At 35.4% G+C, this 22375-nt stretch overlaps 1 protein-coding gene across 6 annotated transcripts in view; it reads left to right on the top strand.

Annotated features, from left to right (window-relative positions):
- The window catches only part of THADA (THADA armadillo repeat containing), a 210189-nt gene that overhangs the window by 93917 nt on the left and 93897 nt on the right, over positions 1-22375 (top strand). For all 6 annotated transcript variants that reach the window (XR_004158825.1, XR_002111796.2, XM_019612707.2 and 3 more), the window contains exons 25-29: positions 344-457; positions 1566-1688; positions 2372-2463; positions 18647-18736; positions 20097-20228. Coding sequence is in view for 4 of the 6 variants with exons in the window: in XM_019612707.2 (XP_019468252.1) it covers positions 344-457; positions 1566-1688; positions 2372-2463; positions 18647-18736; positions 20097-20228 (551 nt within the window). In the remaining 2 variants the exon portion in view is untranslated. The remainder of the gene's footprint in view (positions 1-343; positions 458-1565; positions 1689-2371; positions 2464-18646; positions 18737-20096; positions 20229-22375) is intronic.

Genomic DNA, 22375 nt, shown 5'->3' with positions numbered 1-22375 from the left:
TAGTAAATATAAGCGTGTATAATATAGCAGATATTTTTGCCATACTAGATCCTCTGATTGTGTGTGTGTGTATGTAGACTTAAGTTTTTATCTGTGACATACGAAGTAACTTTTAGAGTCAGAGGTGTACTGCAGGAGTGGTTTTCTTACTGAAACAGTAACTGCTAAGGAGGCTACAAACAAAATAAAATAAGACAGTTATTTGGAAGAGCAATTTTCACTCTTATTTTTAGTCCTTCTATATGGTCAGAAATTGGGATGTGGTATGGTGAATATAAAACCTGAAGCTGAGGTAGTAGTAAACAAAAATGGCTAGAAAAAACAGACTTCTTATTTTCTGTAGGCTTTGTTAGCTTCAGAACCAAAGAAAGGCAAAACGGATCTGCTGAAAATGACAATCAAAGAATTGATGTCCTTGGCAGCACCTTCGAGTGAACCTGCAAGTGTAATTCCACAGGTAAAGTGCGGTGTCGCATCAGAAGGCAAATGTCAAAACAGTGTTTGCATTACTTCAAACAGTTAAGGAAACAGCGTGTTCTTTTAATAATAGTTAAGTTTTTGTGTCTGTGGCTAGATTTTAAAATCTTCTGATGTACAGATGTTATGGAGTCTCTGGAATTTACAAATGCATGAGATACTAAGAGGTGCATTGAACATAAGTTCATAATTTTTTCTAGTACAAGTGTAGTGATACTCATTTTGAATTTATATGATCATTTACTTCCTGTAGTGTATTTGTGAACAAGCAGATGAGTAAACTTTTGCAAGGAAATAACAAGCTTTTTTTCTTTTTACATTTAAAATAAATGAGTTGCATTAACCATATTGTATGCAGTAAAATACTATATTTAAAATGATTTTAAACAGAATTAGTAACTTCTGAAACTTAAATATATTCGTTTGGAATGCATAAAAATTGTAAAGTCAAGATCTTTATCTTCAAAGGTAGTTATGAAATCCTTAAATGTATTATCAACAAATTATGGCTTGCATTTAAAATGCAAAGATTAACAATGTTCTAATGCCTCTACTGGCATAAGTTTATGTATCTTTGTCAAAGTCTGTGAAGCTACACAGATTACCACCTTCCCCAGAGTAGAGAAATGTCTCAAAATGCTCCATATGGTGATGCAAGCGTAGCTGTCAGTTTTAGCTTAATACTGTTCTCCTGTGAGTTGTAGTTTATTTTTTTTCTCACAGTATCTACTGAATGTCAAGAATATTGGACAAGATGATTCTCGTCTTTGAAAATTATTTTTGCAGCCAGGATAAGCTAAGGAGAAAAGAATGCTGGCCTTCTGTCATAACTCCTGGACTGTATTTATTAGACAAATATATTTTAAATCATAAATGTTTTTATCAGTGTTTCCTTCTGTAGCACTTTAACCTATTAGTTCAACAGCAGTGTTCTTATATTTAGTATGGAAGTGAAATGCTGTAAATCTGCACATGGGTTGTTTTTGTTTCATGTTTGCTGTGTTCATTGGGGTAATTAACATACATTTGATTTAAGATGTTTTTTTTTGGATTTATATTGTTTTTCTTTATTTCTCTTACCTCCACAGGTTCATGCTTTAAATATCCTACGGGCACTGTTCAGAGATACACGTTTAGGTGAAAACGTCATGCCTTATGTTGCTGATGGAATACAGGCAGCAATTCTAGGTTTCACGTCACCTATCTGGGCAGTAAGTTAGCTCTTAAATTCGCTTCTCACATGTAACATAATAGATAGTGATGCGTTTCCAGGAAGCTTTGGAAACACTTGTTACCAAGTTCCGCAATTGCTAGAATGTTTCATGATAAAGTACTTTAAGGTGTGATGAATAATATCATAGACCAGCAAAGAAGATGTAGTTCTGTTCTGTTTTGGGTTTTGTTTTATTTTTCACTTCGATGTGAAGTGCTGATATTCACAAAAAGTAGGGACAAAGATTATCTTAGATATCTTTGTATATAAGAATATACCTGGCTCTTAAATTTTGAGTCAGCATGTTTAGCTAGTAAGAAGTCTATTTTCATTCATTCTCGCTGTTATTTTGCTTTTTAATAAGAGATTCTGAAATAGCTGAACATCTTACCATCTGCCATGAATAAGGGAGGGAAATCCTTTTATCAAATAGAAATCCTGGTGCAACCCCTTTGTTAAAGATATACATGTCCAAAATCTGATTTCCTGGTAGTGCCATCTTGATAAAGAGGAAAGTTGTTATGAAATGCTTGTACCTATTTGTTAATGTCTGAACAGTAGGCATGTAGTGTCCTTTGTTCAGCTGGCTTTTTTTCAACTGTACATTGGTGATTGTATTAAAAAAAATGCATTTACTACAATTCAAAGGGATTTTTAAAAATTGTGTTCTTTTTGTTTTAGGTAAGAAATTCATCTACACTTCTTTTTAGTGCTCTAATTACAAGGATTTTTGGAGTTAAAAGAGGGAAAGATGAAAATTCCAAAAAAAATAGGTAAGCTTCACTTGCTACCAATATTAAGTTTGCAGAACATGGTCTTAGCCAAAAAGCAATTCAAAAATGTTGCTTGCTTTATGGATGTATTTGCATCATGATGTTAAGAAAAAAAAAACACCCTTAGGTGTTTTTTTAAGGTTTGCTTAAACTGTACTGCCAAGAAATAAACTCTAAGGTCAAAAATATCTGCTATTGAGCACTGAGAGTTAATTTGCACTCACATGTGATTTTGCTAGGAGGGAGTGTTGCTCAGGTGTGAGTTCCTGTGGCTCTTCCAAGTGTCCAGTGTCTTGAGATCAAAAATAGGGCCTCTGGTTCTTGACAGCAGAAAGAGAGAGATGAAGAGAACAATGGTCACTTGCACCTTCCCTTATCTCTAAAAGTAGGCCTGGATTTAATCTCACTGGCACTAATTTGAGATTTTTACCTTTAGTCACTTTACTCTAGAACGCCCTGTCCCTCCTTCATGTCTCTTTCCTCATAAGGTCCAAAAATGAGAGCTTGCAAAGCTGCTTCTTTTCCAGGGCATTCTACTGTTGCCCTCCGTAGTTGGCCTCCAGATCCTCCACTTATGTGTGTCTTATGTAAACCCAGTTCTCCACTTACTCTAAAACCCCCCAGTGGCTGTATTTCCATTTCTCTTAGCAACTGTTAGTCCACAAGCAAAAAATCAGAAGCCTGCTTTTGTAAGTGGGTGTTTTCCCACTCCCATGTTTTCTTTGGCCTTTAGTGCCTCTCTTTAGCTTCTGCCACAAATGAAGCATATCCATACTCTGTAGCTAAGGCTCCTACTCTGGAAGGAATGCAGGAATAACCACAGACAATCAACTTATTTAAAAATACTCTTGGATAAGTCTGTGGGGCCATGGAGTGGTCACACTATGGTTATTATGGTAACAGTTTCAGAAATGCCTAATGGATAATGGGCAAGATATGAGATTTCTGAGAGAAGTGTTATGAATTACCTTTGAAGTTTTCCATTCATTTCTATTCACTATACAGTGATCTATATAGCTAATGTAATTATTATACCCATTATGAGAAACTAAATTTCCTGGGATGATAGTAATCTTTGTGGTGGTGCTATTTTAGCTATTTGAAATACTTAGATAATTAATTCCAGGTGTATGAATGTGAGGAAGAAATATGGGTGTGACACTGCAGGGAGATTTCCCTTGTAAGAGAACTCTGTCCCAAAAGTGATATGAAATGTCATCTGTGGTACTGCCTGAAATAAACTCCACTTTGTCTTATGCTCAAATCTCTTCTCACTTAAATCTGGAATTCTGTCCCATGCCTCCTGAAAATCAAGTAGACTAATAACAAATGTTTCTTATTTTTTGCCTTTTCACTTCATTCCTGTAACAAAACATTACTTTTTTATTTCTGTCTTGAGCACTCACTAACAGTTATATGAACTTCAACTTTTATAAATTTGTATCCTAGTGAAAAACTTAACCACTAACCTCTGCAGTGTAAGGGCAGACTGACTTTTCAAATATAGACAGTGTGGTGAGATGTGTAATCTGAGATTTCTGTTTGTGAAGTTGCAGAAGGTAATGGCGTTTGAGTTGGGAAAATACCAAAATAAATGGAAGTTAATGTCTGTATATAAAGTCATTAAAAACAATGTTGTTAGGTTTTTTGGTGTCGTTTTTGTTGTTGTTTTAAATATAACTGGCTCTGTCAGTTTGCATCTCAGAAACTTGTTTACAGTAACTTGTTTTTAGTCAGTTTGAGCAAAAGGCGTTAAAGCTGGACTGGTTCTTTCCCTTCATCCTTTCATTTTGCACTTTTTCATTGAACTTTGTATGTAGTCAGTTCTGCTGTTTCCCTTATATAGTGGCCAATACCACAAAAGGAATGGGAAAATACTTCTAAGAATGGGTCAGTGAGAGTCAAGAGGTGTGAAAACGGAGGCAATCTCAGGACCTACAACATAGTTATGACTCTTATCTCTCTTAAGGTATTGGTTTAAAAGGAAAATGATGCAGAGATTTTGCTATTTTGTTTATAATGCTTCTTCCTCTTACACCAGCCCGGATTGAAGCTAGTGTGCGTCCAGGTGAAGGTTTGTGTCTCAGTACCAGCAGGTGTCACCGCTGCTGCACAGCTGCTCAGCCACATCTCTGGGGTGCATCTGCACTTGAGTGCTTTTCTTTGGGAGCTCTAATCTTGTTTTGTTTAGTGTTTTGCCAAAACAAGATTCATATATTGATTTTTTTCATTTTACATCTTACAGTTTACTTCAAAAGAAGTACTATTTCATTAACTTGCATCTACAAGAGCTTGTGTGAAAGTCATTTGTTTGTGAGGTGCTTGCTGCATTGCTGACAGGATATTCTGCTAACATTAAGGGGAATCTTGTCTGTGGACAGAGACTAAAGCTCTGTAGCAGCCATTAGGACCTTGCATAGGTTTCCAGTTTGCCTGCCTGATTTTAGATTAGGGATTTAAATCTTTCTGTGCTATGTCAGCAGGGAGCTACCTTATTGCTGGGCTGTTCTGTCAAAAAAAAAAAAGGGAAAAAAAAGAAAACTGTCAGAAAAGAAAAATACTAGCAACTTAATTCTAATTCTGTGCAACGTTGCTATACTTTGTGTTATAACTCTTATATTTTCTTATATTCTTTGTTTTATGTCCATAAGAATTCACATACATCCTTCATGCAAAAGTTAAACCTATCGTATCTTCTGCTGCCTTTAGTTTTCTGATATCATATTCCATTCCCTATTTATGTTAAATGTGTGTTGTTATTGCTGTGCAGCCAGGATGTTTATGTAGTCATAGTGTGGTGCCCGTGCATTATTTGATGGCCTGGATCAGTTCTGAAGCATTGGATTTAGTGAACTATAACCAGTGTCTGATCAGTAAGCTGATTTAGTTTGTTTTTCCGAGCATATATGAAAGAATGGCTTCTCTTTCCATTTTCTTTTGCTTTCCTTTATCTTTCCTCTCAAAAATGTCTGGTGTCATTTTGACTGTTTGTAACAGAAAACTGTGTGAAAGAGTCCCCCATCTCATTGACAGAGAGGGGATTTCTGTGTCTGCTTGCAGGAATTGAGACAGCATCTGCAGTGGTTGTTACTACCGGAGAGCAGAGGTAGGAAAAGGCATGCTGACCTGGGCTTCCTGACCATTGAATGGGTGCTAGGAAGGTCAGCCAGAAGAGTCTGAGGACAAAACAATACTATGATATTTCAGAGGAGATGAGTTGAAGAAACTACCAACTATATATCATGATTTTTACTACTTGGTTGTGCAGGTTTCATGGGTAGTGGGGCAACACTGAGGGTCTCCTGTGTGTGTTTGCATCAACAGCTGTATTGGCACAGCTGGGAGTGTAAAACTGGGGCAGTGAAGAAGAGGGATTTCTTAACAGAATTCTGTGCTGATGCCAAACTTCACTCTTAATGGTTCACTGGAAATTTGAAGGGGCTGCTGTGCATCACGATACAGGAGATGCAGTCATATCCTGATTTCATTAAATATTGATGTCTCTTTAATTTTAGCATGGGTAAAGAAATAACGAATTGAAAAATAGCAATTACATGCAGCTCCTACAAATAAAGATTTTTGTGAAGACTCTTTATAGTGATCCATGCAACTGTACAGATTGAGTATTTTCTTTCTAATGAAAAGAATGTTTGAAACCAAGAAATTTCTTCTGGGGTCTCTCTGACAAAAACTACATCAAAAAAAATTAACACATATATATACAGACAGACACATGTGTCTATCATAGGTATTTCCTATCATAGGTATTTCTGGTCTGTAGTCCAGTGCTAATTAAAGATGCTAGTGCTTGTTATTCGGCAAGACTCTTCTTATCAAATAGCCAGTATTTCTGGCTTTATTTAATTTATTTATTTCAAGGATGGGCACGATCAGAAATTGTGTCAAATTTGCTGTTTGTGATGTGACATGCTTCAGTGCTTTGGAGCAATAAAAAGGGATTGTCCTGGCTTATCTGAAAACTGAAGTTGGAATATGAATGTAGCAAAGTCCTCAGAAAGAATAACCAATGACTTCAGAAGATGAGATTAAAAGGAAGAGCAAGGGGAGGATTTCCCTTGGCTTCTGACCGTGGTGGAGGAGGTTCCCATAAAGAAAAGCTTCAAGTCTTTGATTAAAAACCTCTCTTGTAAGCTAGACTGAAATGGTACAACACAAACTCATGGTTTTTAAGCAAAGTAACTGATGTAAATATAATTTTCATTTTTTTTATGGGGAAAAAGAATCTTTCTTATTTAGATTTCAGTGAGGGGAAAACAAATATGCAGTAAAATACTTAGAAATTATCAACATTCATTTTATGTCGAGGAAATATTCATGCTGATAGGAAAATGAGTATGAATGCTGCTATGTTCTCAATACTGAGCTAAAGAACTGTAAGTCTCTGCTAACAGTCAGTAAATGTTGATGATTGTTAATAATTTCAAGCACTTAAAAGGAGAAGTTACCTTTCTAATTACAATAAGCTGGATGAAAACTATGTAGATGTGAATATGTTCTGAAGCTGCGGTATTGGCTGTGAGGCGGTCAGCGTGCAATGCTATCCTCTACTTTCTTTGTGTTTTATTGCAAGTTCAGTCTTCAGCACTTATCAGTAAGCAGTTGCAATAAGTAGAACCAAATTAGCTTTTAAAATCACCGCTATTTTCTCATAAATTGACATGTACTTGTTCCTGAACATAAAGTTTTTTTTTTAAGACCAGAAACTATCTTGTTTTATGCTCTGAAGGTTTAGAGGAAAACACTGAAACTTGAACATTCTATTGTAATCCTCTCTCTTCCTGCTCTTATCCCTAAATTAAATTAATCTGGTATTATTTTCCTTTTCACTAAGCCACTTCAGAATTGTAGCTTAAAGGACATAAAATGTACATCCAGAAGTTCATGGTTCCTGTTGAATGTTCCACATCTGACAGGCTAATACTTGCAGTACTTCCAGCTTCACAGCTGAAAAGTCTGTCTCGCAGCAGTGAGGTATTGTCCATCTTAGTGGCAACCTTGTTAAACATTTGCTATGCATCACCCCCAGCTCTGGCAAGATTTCTGAGGTGGGTCCTTGTATGCCCACAGCGTAGAGACCTGCAGTCATTTGTGATAAATAGGAAGAAACTTTGGTGACACAAATGTGGTCAAGCTGTAATGGCGCACTCGTGTCGTAAAATGAGATAACTCTTCCGAGAGTTTCGTTAGAGGTGAAAGTATGACTTGATTCACTGAGCTCTGTTTGTACCTCTTGGACTGAGTGCTGCAGAGGGAAGGGTTGGGATTGCTTTATCTTGGATCTCATTAGTGCTTCTTCCATGACAGCTAAAATATGGGGTCAGTGATAGAGGTTTCAAGGGATGTCTGAGCAAATTAAGTACCACTGGTTCTTTCTTTTCCTCCAACTCCTTCAGTGTCACACTTTGCAGCCTGTCCTCTCTTTTGCTACTTTAGTTGTTCTAGTGAGTGCTTGCAAAGTAGTTATTCAGGATTTGGTGCAGAAGACTGTCTTGTGAGAGGGAGCTGTTTTTCCTTATTTAAAAAAAATAAAAAATAAAACACAACCCTCCCTTTTCTATTTGCCAAAAATAGGCCCATAACTTTTTTATTTTTCATGCTCAGGCTCTTTTGTATTGACTTTGACAGATTTAGAAGACTTGATCTCAGAGCAAACATGCAAAAGTTCAGACTGAATCAGATAACCATTATGACATTTAAGACAAATAGTTCAATAACAATAGGCTTATTTAGACACAGACTTCCCACACCGAAGTGCCTTTGTAATAGGAATAATGATTATTAATTGCTATTAATTTGTAAATTTAAGATAAAATTTATGAAAATGTTCAGAAACAGATACAAATTGAGAGCAACCTCCGAAACAAATGCATCTTGCATCAGACAAAAATGAGTGTTCTCCTTGAGGTTGAAGATGTGCTTATATAATTTCTGTTTATTTTAGGAGCACGAGACATGTCTGAAATCTGAAGAACCCTTTTTACTTCAAGATTTTGTTGTTAACATAAACCTGTTTCAAATCTTTATCACTCAAGCACAAAATATTGTGCATTTACAAATGTGTATCCACACTCTCTTGAACAAAGAGAAACTTCATAATGGACTGTCTCAAGTTAGAGCCAGTAAATAGAAAAAATAAATGTGGTAAAGCAATCTCTATGAAAGTTTGTCCAAAGTGAAATATCCTAAAAATACATGTGCTGCCCTGAACTAACTTCAAGCCATTTTAAATAAAATAGAGGTTTAATGCTTGTTTCTAACAAGTGACTGAATTGTGTTCAGTGAAACAAAATTAATGTAAGACTAACCACATGAGTAGATAATGTAGTTTTATTGTAGTGATAAAAATCATTAATATGAATTGATGCAATTGTTCTGTTTTGTTCTATACATAGTGTACACTCCACTTATTCATGAACTTCACCATGCTTAGTGATAAGCAGCTATTCTTCACAAATTAGAGAGGTATAGTGTAGGCTGTTTGGAGGCAAAATTTACAATGCTAAGTCTGTGGCAAGAGATTAAAGATAATAGTTGTGTAGTCAGTGATTGAGGAGAATTATTGGAGGCTTTCTAGAGATAGAGATAACTTAATTTTATGTATCTATATGCAAATATGCACACACCTTTCTATACTCATAGGAATACCATGTAAGTTTTAGGAAAATAATTTTTAAATTATTTAACGTATTCAATTTTTGAATTCTGTTTTTAACTGTTTATGTATATGTATGCATGCATACCTACATTTGGTGTTAATATGCTGATATAGATAGCAGGTTGTATCTGTGATACTGTTTTTTTGTTATGTTCCTCTATTTTTATTGCGAGCCCATTGTGCATTTACTTCTCTTGCTAGTGCAGCAACAATAGTGCTTTTAGAAAAAACTTCTGCTTAGTATTTTAGTAAACTGTGTGTTGCATAATTATTCCTCTCAGTCACACTTTTCCTGAAGTATTTGTTCTGTACAGGTGCCTTTTTCCATACCTGATTTCACAAAGGATATAATAAATAGCAAAACAAGAGGCATAAAGAAACTTGTACTTGAAAGAAATCAAAGCGCACCAGACCATGCAGTCCTTTGGAAATCTTGGCTAGCTCTCTTGTAAATAAAGGTGCTTCTAAAGCAGAAGGTATTTAACTACTGTATTTATATAGGGTTTGATTGACTGTTCAGTTATTAAACTCATAAAAACACAGCAACGTAAGCTAGTAAGAGTGTTTATTCTAGCACTTCTATCTGAAGGAAAATGAGAACCAAGATATAGTGGCATATTCTTAGTTCTTTTTAAGCATTTGTCTTAGGGTTCTGTAGTGTAAAAGAATGTTTTTTCACGTCAGTGATCTTAAACTATTTTGCTTACTGCTCTGGGGTTCAAGTGTTCTCTAGTTCTTAAACAAAAGAAACGTTAGAGTTATTATAGATGAATAGCGATCACATCTTTATTGAAGGAGCAAACCCCACATCTTTATAATGATTCTTCTATCCACACTGTAGTGTTTTTCATGGTGTAAAAAAAGAAATCGGAATTGTTTTTTGTGTTTAATTGAATGAGGCTATAGAAAAGTTGGCACCCTCGCTAAAAGAGGGGTTCTGCATCATGTTAGGTTTAGAAAAACAGGTACACAGTAACATTTTGCATCATTGCTGTTGGGGTTATTAGTTGATATGTTGCACCAATTTTTTTAGAATTATTTTTGCCAGACTTCATTGTGGCTCTCCATACCTCTGTCCAAAATCATGTGACCATTTTTTCTTCTGTGGGAGCCCTAAAGTTCTCTTAGTCATGTGGAAAGTTTGTTTGAAAGTATCTTGTTCTGAGAAATGTTGGGATTTCAGAAGTTTAGGTCTGAAATATGTTCCCTAAAGAAAAATAATCCAAAACGCAACTCTGAAACTAGATATGTAATCTTTATTACTAAAGGATCTTTCCTGTTGCTGTTATCTCTCTTTTAGGACTGGTGATGTGTCTCTGGTTGTCATTCAGAGGAACTGCTAATCAAGAATTTTTGTAATTATATATGATTTTTGAATGGTGGCTTTTGTTTCATATTAAGCTGATATTTAAAATAACATAGTTCACGCTGTCCTGAGTATATGATAAAATTACTAACTTTTGAAAAAAAGGGTAAATCTCAAGAACTGTGGTTTGCTGAAGTTGCAGTAGGTAAGTGTAACCTATCAATACAGGAAGATTAGAAGAAATCTGATTTACTAAGGCTTAAAGCCATGCTGCTGGAATGGAAAATAACTAAATGGAATCATAGAAATATTGACTGGAAGGAGACCTCTTGATTCCCATTAAAAATGTGATTCAGCAACACCAAATTAGAACAGCAGCGACTTTGCTTGAGTTTAAAATCTTCAGTGGCTATGTCACTGCATTATCTGCCTAAGTCCAGGATTATTTCTTGTTGCACAATTTAAAACTTCTGGCTGCTATTTGTGATCTCTGATCCTTTCTATACCATCTACAACTACTGCAGTTGTAATCTCTGTAATCTCTGATTCTTCAAGCCAGTCATAACCTGCTATTTGATCTTCTCTGAACCTCCTCTCTATCAGATGGAGCAAACCTGGCTCTTTCAGCTTCTCATAGGGTATATACTCTAGGCCCTGTCCATCAGTGCAGCTGTTTGCTGGACCTCCTCCTATTTCTTCTAATCTTTTCTGCGTGTGGCAACTCAAAATTAGACGGAGGATTCTATGTGCCAAGTAGAGGAGGATAATAACTTCCCTTGATCTGCTGCCACATTTGTCATAATGAATGTAGGCCAATAAGTGGTTTGCCTTGTTTGCCATGAGGATGTATCATTGGCTCATACTGAGCTTGGCGTCTACTATAACCCTCAGGTACTTTGCTGTGGGACTGTTACTGAGCCAGCTGGTTTTCAGCCTTTGCTGATCTTCAGGGTTGTTCAACCCAGGTGCAAAACTTTGTATTTCTCCTTGTAGAATTACATGAGGTTTCTGTTGGCCCAAACCTCAAGCTTCTCCAGGTCTGCTTAGACCAAACTTCTACTATTTGTTGTTTCATCCACTCCCTTTAATTCGCTGTTGTCCACAGATCTGCAGTGGATGCTTTCCACTTAATCAACAAAGTTGTTAATAAAAGGTGTTTAAGCATGAAGATGCCTCAGTATTGACCCATGAAATATTCGACTGGTTACTAGCCAGTGTTGAGCCATCGATTACTACCTTTTGGATCAGGTAGTCTAGCCCAAATGTTCTATTAATTCACGCTGTACATTTTCAGCTACCATGTGAGAAAGCTGGGTGAAGTGAATCTGTGTAATGATTTTCAGTCCAGTTTAAAATTTGCTGCCATAATACAGATATAGTTCAACTACTTTCCCTAGGGAAGTAAGAAGGAACAAATTCTGAAAGTAATTTTAAAATTACAAGAATTGTTTTATCAAATGTCAAAATGTGTTTGAATTTAATCTATTTAAATGCTCATCAGACTCGTGGATTCTCTCTGCATTTACAGACAAGTATCTTTAGGTTGTTTTCAGTATCAGTTTTTTTTTCTGGACTTGAGACTCTGAAATGTGACAAATTCAGAGTCTTTTAGTAACATACATGTTCTTTTCCCAAATGGCTGCTATGGTGCTTGCCCTGGAATTTACAGATTATCTTCTTGGGCTGACCATAATGGAGTAATGTTAGGTGACTTTAAATTTAATATTCTGCTAGTACAACTCTTTTTGAGGCTTTTTTGGTTTTGGTGTTTAAGAAGGTGTGAGCTGCCTGTTCAGAAACACACTGTAGACTAAAATTTTCTTTAAAAAAAAAAAAAAAAAAAGTGTCCAATAGAAGCAAGATTCTAAGGGTGATTGCTGAGTGTCTGGAACTTCTGTAAGGAAGTTATAGAAAAGTTTCCATGCTCATCTAGTGTGATGTTTTGGAATCTGCTTGCGTATGGTCTTAGCATGTCTGAAGACACGAAGGATAAGTTTTGAAAAAATAGCTCAGCAGCAGTTAAACTGCATGCTTGAGCAAGGGATGGAATTTCCATAGGGATGAATGTGTTGCAAAACCGTAGGAACACAGGACAGTTAGAATTCTGCTGGCACAATCACTGAGTTCTTTGAATAAACAAACTTGCTCTACGTTTCTTTCATAACTGATCAGGTCTCATCATAGAAACGGCTTGTGTTTTTCTACTACTGCTGCAGGAAGACTTTGTGAATGCCCTTCTCCTGAGTAAAACTTATCAAGAATTTTGCTGCTTTGCTAGTTAAGTTTCTAACTTGAAGCATATTCATGGTCATTTAATACTCATCTGTTCTTATGCCAGCATTGTTCTTTATTTTAAATAATTATTTTTTCTCTTGATGCTTTCCTTGATGTATTTGTGGATGTCAGTCATATGTCTGTTCTGTGTTAATTTTGCCAGACAAAACAAGGTTTAAACCTCCTCTCGGAAAATTTGTTTTCTATTCCCTTGGTCACGTGAGCAGCTTTTTTAAGCGTCTCACTTATCTGGAAGTTAGCTCTGATGTATTCCATGTTATGTCCTACTTGATTGTTGCAGAATGGCATTATTACTTCTTTGCCTATGATGACTACATCGAGTACTGATGTGTTATGGAACCACGTGCCCTTTTTGTTTCTGTTTTTGATGAGGAATCTGAGATACCAAATGATACAAATTTGGATCCTTTTACTTTTTCCTGATAATGAATTCTAAATCATAATACATTTTTAAATTAGCTGTCATGTATGTAGTGTTTCTGTCATTCATTTCACGTTGTCTTTGTTATTCCAGTCACCAAAGATATCTGAATTTTGTTTCTTAATCTTCCCTCTATACAGGCAATTCAGAATTTTGCTTCATCAGTGGATTTTCGTTGGTGCTCTTTTAACTCTTTTACTGTGGTCTTCAGTTAAATTATTAGTAATATTGATCTCTACAATATGTTAGATCCACCAATGACTGACTTAAGACATGCTCTTCTGTGTCATTTTAAGCCCTATTTCCTCTCTAACTTAGACTAAGTGCAGCGTGTCAGTTGTATAGATGACACTGTATAGATTGTATAGGTTAACCTTTAAACCAAAACCATTGTGGACCTCATGGAAATGCTTCTTCAGACTACACTGAGAATGCTGCATGCTTCTCTGTTTTCTTTTTTTCTTTTTTTGGAATAGAAGGAATAAACTGGATCTCTGCTTAGTGCTGGAGCTGCCATGGTTTTTCTTCGAAGTAAATTCTGAAAAAGTGTTTGCAGATTTCAAACACTTCTTGTGTTGCAATTACATTCAGGAAGCTTGTGTTACTAGAACTCCTTTATTTCCCCTTTGTCTAGGGAAATGGTTACCTTTTTTGGGTAAAGAATGGGTTAAGTTGGTGCAATGTAGTTATTAACATTTTTGCATATTGCATCTTAACATTTTTCCTATGTTTCTGTGTGTTCTTGAGGCCAGAACAAAGGTTCTTGGTTTTCTGAATCCTTCTCCCCACCAGCACTTCCAAGTAATGATAGTCTGCTGTCTTCTGTGTTTTAAAATCCAGAATAGAGATTATCCTTTGAGTGTGGTGCATTGTTTGAGGTTTTGTATTGCCTTTGGTTAGCATAATTTCTCTTTTCTGTACCTTATTACCATTAGTTGACCTACCATGAAATGCAGCTAATTGTCGTGTTCTTCAGTGATATTTAAGGAGCCAACAATTCATTTATCTCCTAGTATGTATGTACTATGCTTAGAGTAAGTGAACAAGCTTTGGTCTTTACCATAACCTCACTATAAAATAGAATGCTAGCCAGTCTTTTGTGGTATTTTATATAGTTGAAGAAAATGTTTTCCTTTGAAGTTTATACTTCCGAATTGTGTCTTTGCTAGTAGGGAAATAAACTTTACATATTTTCTTAATGAATGATAAGAGCATGAATGGGCAGTTAAAAGTTGTTTGTTTAGTTAAGCTGCACTGCATTTCATTTTTTTATACTTTAATGAAGGCAAAAGTGCAAATGTGTAGAATGTGGATTATTATAAATTTGACATTTTGAATGGTTGTTGCATGAAATTCACCGTGGGTTTTTAAACTTTTTCAGCAGTAGTTGTACACGCAGTACAGGGAGTACATTTGATTTTGTTTCTGCACTACTGCTTCTAACGCAAAGTATTTTCTGACAAATTACAGTTAATGATTCCAGTATAGTCACTGATACAGGGTGGATTTTACAGGAGACCTTTAAGAGAGGACTTCTGCAATTTCATGAAAACCCTATTCTTGGTCATGGTATCTCCAAATGTGTATACCTATGTTATTTTTTCTCATTCCAGTTTTATTTTTCCTTCATAAATCATGTTTTTTCCTCTATCACAGACCTGTTAATACATCTGTCAGCTGACCTGAGACATAAGCAACATTTTTATTCAAGATGAACTCTGAAGGCCTTTGATTTTGTTAGAAGAATTGTAGTCTATAAATCTCATCTGTCCTAAAATGAAATACAAACAGATTTACTGCAAATGTTCTTCCCCATGTCAGTTGCTAAAAGCAGGATACAAGGTTATAAAGCCTTTAGTTCTTCAGAAAAATAACGGAAAGAACAGGAGCAGGTAATCTCTGACACATGTCACAGTAAAATGATACATATGCCCTGGTGTCAAAGCAGAATTTTAATCTCTTAAGTGTGCAACACAGCTTAGAACAGAACGTTGTAACATCCATGGCTTTATTTTCAGATGTGATTTTTAAAATGTAGAATTGTAGTAGTTAAATAAGTTACTCTTTATGCATAAAGATGGGATAATTTATTGGAAAGACTATATATATAAAAGTATATATACAAGTACAAATTGTGGCTGCTGTCTCTAACAATCAAAATTGAGTGTGTTGTGAAGGTCTTATACTCCGAATTGTCATCTGCCTTTTCTGTAGAGTTGTTCGTGTATAGCCAAGTGTTAATATTAACTGGAGTATCTGAAACTACGTTTTCCTTCCTACTCATCTATCAAAATATTTTGTGTGTGTGGTTTTACAAATGATTTTTACAAATCATTTTAGAATGCAAGTCCTTCCATGATTTACTCAATTGTTTTTTATGTTAGCTATATACTTAGAAGACATTTTATTTTGAGGTGAGGGGATTTATTGTAAGCATCATCAGTCAGCTGATAATCTTTCTTTCATTATGCTGCTTCCTATTTCAGTAAGTAACCTTTCACCAATCTATTGCTTAGATATCTGTAATCCCATTTGAAATTTTAAATTGTGAAATTGTACTGCTTTTGGGTTAATAGCAGGAAACGAAACAAACTACTATTAGAGAGCCTGTGGTACTGAGAAAGATGAACTGTGATGCAATATGAAATGATTTCAGCTGGAAATGAGAAAAATATTAGAGTCTTAAGGTTCTTTCCAATTCCTTCTCTAGTTTTAGGGTGGGTAGCTGTCAGATCCTGTGATCTGCAAGATGTTGATTTTTAAGGATTTAATTATGGTAGCCACGTTGCCAAAAATCTATTTGAACTGTTTGTGACTAATGGAAACAATGAATAGTTAGCTTTTAAATAAAATATAGATATAATTCTTTGTCATACATAATTTAGAAAAGGAGGCCAAAGTTTGTTCCATGAGAACTGATAACTGTTATTTTGTGTCAGCTTTTCAGCCCATGTTTTGTTGGTATATTCCTTTATAAGTGGGTGTATCAAGTATTTGCCTTCCTTTAAGGATATGGATAACTTACTATTTATGAAACATAACTCATATGAGTCCATTTATGAAGTGTTGGAGTTCATTTTTCAAAGCAGCGTATTTTTTGATGAAATAAAATAGGTGGCTCAAGTTTCTGGTCATTTTTGAGAAATCCGAGTTGTTGCCTTTTTTGTTGTGGTTCCAGTCTCAGTTACTGTACACAGCTACTTGTGCGTGCCTAATGCATACTCATTTCCAGGAACAACAGGCATGATTGGTAATCAAAAATGAGACAGCTAAATACCTCTGTGTTTTACTCACTCTTGCTGTTATTGCTTTCTGGTTCTTCTCTAGTTACGTATCTTCCTGCCTTGACATCCATAAGTGGATTCACATGTAAATCAGTGCTCTGTATTTTTTTTTTTTTTAGAACACCTTTTCATTTTAGTGTTTCTTATTTTTCCTCTGAGCTGGAGGCCATTTCTAACCATCACTGGACAACCAGTCTGCTCACAGTGCCTTTGGGCATCTTTTCTGCAGATACCTAGTGACTAATGGTTTTGATTTAGACTGCCTCCTCCCATCATGTAACCTGTGTAACTGTTAACCAAGAGAGAGGTTATGTAAGTTATCCAGTTTGATAACTGCTCTTTTCTTTCCCTATCAAAAAGATTTATGAAATCACACTATTTACAAATAATTTTAGGGTGATATTTCTAAGAATATTCAGTTCCATTATGTAATATAAATTCAAATTTAGTTATTGAATTTGATTATATTGAAAATGGATGTTTTCAAGATTACATGCTCCTTACAAGTAGTCCTCTTTTCAACTTCTAAGCAGTGGCCCATGGGTTCCATGGAACACTTAATCCCTATTGTGCTTTTTTCTTACAATGTGATACAAGAGGTGAAGTATTTTCAGTTTGGTTCAAATTAATACTTCCTTTTAGTACAGAATTTTTAATATGTTATGTCTTAATGAGTGTAAGATGTGTATCTGCATGCCATGTGCTGTTTGACTTGATGTGTGTACCTAGCTCTTGTATTTTGTGCTGACATCTTTGTCTTCAGCTGGCTACATAATGTGCTTGTAGATAACTTGAAGTTGTTTTGAAAAGCTGTTGGATGACTTGGAAAACTCTGAAGTTTTGAAATCCGACTACAGGATGTTAGAATTTGGTGACTGGCAGACGCTTTGAGGTTGTGTGATTAAAAAAAAAAAAAAAAAAATTGCACGTTTTTCCTGCTTAAACAACCAGTGATCAGAATCCTTGGTCATGCCTTTATTAGCAGCCTTTAAGTGCATTGCTCTTACACGCAATTCTTAGAGAAAGCTTCCTGTACATACCTCTTGGTTTAAACGTTTGTTTCCATCTAGTAATTTGCTTTTGCTGTGTTTATTTTGTGGCCTATGGCTAAGGCATGTTTTGTTGGCTTAATGCTGGAGGCTTTGCTGATAGTTGTTGTGTGTTGGTTTACTCTTGCATAATTTTTTGGTACGCTTATTTTTATGAACATTCAATCTTGCCGTCTTATCATGTTATTTCTGTAGACCTGGATTTGTTTGCTTGTCAGGAGCTTTCTGTTGGAGTCGTGCTAAATAATCCAACTTGGATCATGTGGCAAGCAAAGGCTTTCTTGTTGTAAATAGCTGGCCATTTATTTATTTGTTTTTGAAGGAATTTTGTTTTATCTACATTGCCCATATGTCTAATTAGAATTTCCCAAACCTAACATTTGAGTGATTCTTGCTTAGAAAGTGCTAAATGAACCTACAAACCATGAAGTTATCCTTTATCAGTTCAAAAACTTATTTAAAAAAAAAACACAAACAAAAAAAACAAGCACAGAAGGCTTCTACTTACTCTTTTTTGTTTGGATTGCTTTGCTCTTAATGAATGAATGAATGACGTATTAATTCTGGCTAGTAATGAGTTTGATAGATATTGGTATGTTGTTCTGTTCTGGATGTAACTGTTATCTACATGAATATGTGGCCTGGAAATGTCACTGTTGCCAAGTGCTAGAGGCAGCTCTGTGAAGAAAGGTGATAGAAGATCAGATGCATCTGTTGCTGTGTTTCCTTTGAGTTATCATTCTGAGATACTTTTCAATATCAATAGTAGATGAGCATCAGTAAGTAAATGTATATTACAAATACTTTATTAACTGTTCAGTACATGAACTGCACCAAAGGAAATGTAGTCTTCTCTTGTTCAAGTCTGTTGTAAAATGATGCTGGAATTTAAGATGCTGTCTTTTTTTCTTTTTCTCAGAAAGATGTGAATTGTTTAACTGGAAAAAGTGTTAGTATGTATACGTGCAGACAGAAGCACATAATTATGTTGTATTGTCATTTTTAATGAAAAACTGTGTCATGTTTGAAAGGAGCTCATTGTGGGTATGTGGTCGTTTGGACTCTGAATTCACTGCAGCATCAGAAATCTAAGTAAACTAATATTTTGAGTACAACTAACTGTAATTCTTCTTTTTACATTCTCTTCTGCAGGATGACAGGAGCAGAGTTTTTCTCTCGATTTCCAAGTCTTTATCCTTTCCTTCTCAAGCAATTGGAGGTTGTAGCCAATACTTTGAACAGGTAAGATGATATTTATGAAACTTTTGCAATGTTCAGTTTAAAGTAAGTTGTCACACATTATAACACTGCTGTTTTCATCAGTGCTTATTGAGGTCATGTAGATCTACTACTGTTTTTCTAAGCCTTTTTTCCTGTAACTTGCACATTGCGGTGAGATTCTGGAGTCTGAAGTGCTACTGAGTCATTAGCAGCAACTTTATTCCTCCCTATGAGATGTTGCATTCCTAAGATCAGGCATTAAAAGAAAGTATATTTTTCAAGATAGGAAGAAACTTGTTTTACAATGTCTCATTTTTAATGAGATTTTCTAACGTTTAAAGGATAGAAGCTCTTAGGCCTCGTGACCCTGAAGTACCATTTTCCAGCCTGTGACACACTGTCTTTGTGGAAGGTTCCCGATCTCTTTTTACGTAGTCCACAAATGGTGTCTGAGAGCTCCAATTTGATCTAACCAGATGATATACTTTGGGATGATGCTGATGCTGTTACCCCCAGGTTCATGAACTTTTAAAGTAAACCAGTGCAGGCTTTGTTTTTCCTTAAAATGTTATGGTATAAACTGTAGAAGTTCAGCAGCTGATTTAGAGGAGAGTTTCAGCTGTCTGTTTAATGGCTTGCAATGAAGTTGAAAGAGGAGTTTCGCCAATTGTTGCATCTTGCGCAGTCTCTGTTCTGAGTAAAAACGATGCATGTATTCCATGCAGCACTCTGTTTTACTTGACATTTCGAAAGGTGCTGGTGTAATCACTAGAAAATTTTGGGAAGTTGCTTGAAATACTGTCCTTGAATGTTTTTGGTTTTTTTTTTTTTTAATGCAATTTAAGGATTGTTTTTCTTTTTCTGACTCATTGACTAAATAAGAAATTGTTGACTTTGCCTTGGATTTCTGGTTGATTTTACGGTATGAAAAGTAAGTGCTTGGTGTTAATGACAATAACTATTCTTAAATCTAGCCTGCTATTTACCAAATATGCAGTTTCTTCCTTCTAGACTGAGAGACTTTTTTTTTGTTTAAAACATCTTTTTGTAACTCAGATTTCTCAATTGTTCAGTTATATGAGAAACGTTACCTGTTCTGATGCTTAATGTTAGTTAAAAGCAAGGGCAGCTGCTGTTAAAGATAGAAGAAACTTAGGTAAAATATGAAAGAAAAGATGGCACAGCCTTAAGTTGCCTTCATAGAAGGATTCCCAGTGATGCTATAGAACTGGATGCCATGTTAGATCCCAGTAGGTTTTGCCATGACTAGCATAATGTACCTCCTTGAAATGCAGAAGAGTACTGTGCCTGTGGGAGAGTCTCAAGACCGGCATGAAGGATGATGTTCTCACCAAATGCTTCTTCCTGCTTTTTTATTTAGTGAAGATGAAGAACTGAAAATCCATCCTAGTCTGTTCCTTTTGCTTTTAATCCTGGGAAAGCTGTATCCATCTCCAATGGATGGCACTTACTCAGCACTCAGCATGGCACCATTTGTCCCCTTTATTATAAGGTAAGGTAGGTCTCTGGTAGTTTTTCATATGATTAAGTTCTTTCTAGAGTCTTTGTGTTTGTTTTGTTATAAAATGCCTTTTTAAGCTTCTCTTCAGTTTTAAGCTTTAATTATTAAAGGAAAAACACTGATGATTGGTTGTACTTCCATTTCTTACTAATCCTTGTTTTGGGGAAGTGGAAAGAATTTCAAATCATGCAAGCTGTTGTGTCACTTGTTCACAGATCTTCATCTGCAAAAACTCAATTGCTGCCAAATAAAGGGTAGATATAAACTAATGAGCTTGACTAGCTTTGTAAAACAAGTCTTGCATTGCTGAATTTCTTGACTTTTTTTTTTCAGTCCTGCAAAATGATTGTTGGTAGCTCACTGTTGTAATGATTAATATTTAGCTCAGCTCCATATCCGTATATACACATTAGTATGTACTTAACTATATAGAGGTAGGCATATCCTATATGTAATCTATTTCTAAGTTAACTTCCCAAGATTTTATATAGTTTAACTTTCACTTCTGTGATGTTTACACTGAGACTCAACAGATGTTTTGGCTTTTCTGTATGCCACTGTTGTGGGGTTGGAGTGCTTCATAAAGGGGAAGGGCTATTGTGGATGAGGGAAATAAGCATAATTAGTACTTTGAGAAGAAGTTTGCAACATTTGTGAAAGCTTCAGAGTAGTATGTTAAAGTTTCATTCGAAATCTTGTTCCTTTATTTAGTCTTTATTTATAAAGACGTTTCTATCCACAGATCTCCTGATTTTTATTTTGAGCGGATATTTGTTATGTCTGCTTATTCTTGGCTGCTGATGTGATGTATCTCTCGCTACTTACATTTTTATGGGGTTCTTAGGAATAAATAACCTAAAAACAACCCTAAAAAACCTGCAGTAAAAGTTTCTAATTGCACTGTATTTACTGATTTAAAATGTTTTTCTGCCATGTTTAAATTTGAAATGCTTCTTGGATAAACAATTAAAGCTATATTTGGTTACATCATTAATTAGCTCAATCTTTATGTCTGTGTCACTACACTGAAGAATTCTTGTTTATTTTTTTTTAATTTCTTGGTAGAGTGTTTCAGCATGATTTCTGATTGGTAATACATTAAACTTTAATCTTCCAGCTACATCTTTGGGTTTTGTTTTTGCATTACGACTGCTACATTTATAGCAAGTCTGTGCCCCAGCAAAATAACTCTTCAACAGTGATTGCACTTAGTTACCTTTTGTGGCTGTTTAAAACTTTTCAGAGGATGTGGGGAGAAAAACTCATCAAAATCTGTAAAAGAAAATCTTTAAAAGAAAAGCTTGAAGCATTTGAGACACCCATGTCATTAGATCTATTCTCTTTTGACCACCATTAGTAACTGTGCTCCTAAACAGGAGTGGTGTGGAAGAGAAGTGTTTTCTACATTTCTTTTCCATTGCATTTGGCAGTAAAATATGATAAAATGCCTATCTATTTCAGACAGCAAATTGTATGCGAGTGCGCAGACATGTATTTTTGTTGGATTATGTAGCAAAAGCATTGACATTTTTAATGGGTGCCAAGGAACAATACTAGGGATTCTGCAGAGTGGAGGAACTGTCTATTTATGAGATAGCTCAATGTGATAGTTTTGAATGTGTTTCCTCATAAAGCTCTTTTGTCCTTGTTCTGTGAATACAATGAATATTTTTGGTCACTTGCATCAGATGGAATGAATACCTGTGATTTACCTGGGGAAGATAAATATCTTGCTATTTTGCCCTTTGATTTCCTTTCAATAGGAGGAGATGAACTAGAATAAAATTATTTCCTTGTCATTTAGTTTTCTTTAGAAGGCAGTAACGAAGATGGTTGTGAGGTAACCACTTAAGATCAAAGAGACTATTTGAAGGCGAAAGCCTTGTTCATCAAGACATTAGCCTGTATATAGTAACCCCTGCTTTGAGTTGCTCAATGTAGTATATAATGTCTATATATATGTATAATTACATGGTGGCCCAATGCAATTATATCATTTAATTGCCATAGCTTACTGAGACATTTTCAGATTTATCTTGCTGTAACACTGTCAAGATTAGATCTTGTGCTTATGTAGTATGGAGAGAGGAGGGGTGGATGTAAGCCATCATTGATTTTTCTGACCTTGCAGGGCTCAA

Source organism: Meleagris gallopavo, chromosome 2 (assembly GCF_000146605.3).
Source record: "Meleagris gallopavo isolate NT-WF06-2002-E0010 breed Aviagen turkey brand Nicholas breeding stock chromosome 2, Turkey_5.1, whole genome shotgun sequence".
In the NCBI taxonomy this organism is placed as follows: Eukaryota; Metazoa; Chordata; class Aves; order Galliformes; family Phasianidae; genus Meleagris; species Meleagris gallopavo.
This window is presented reverse-complemented; position numbering and strand designations above follow the sequence as displayed.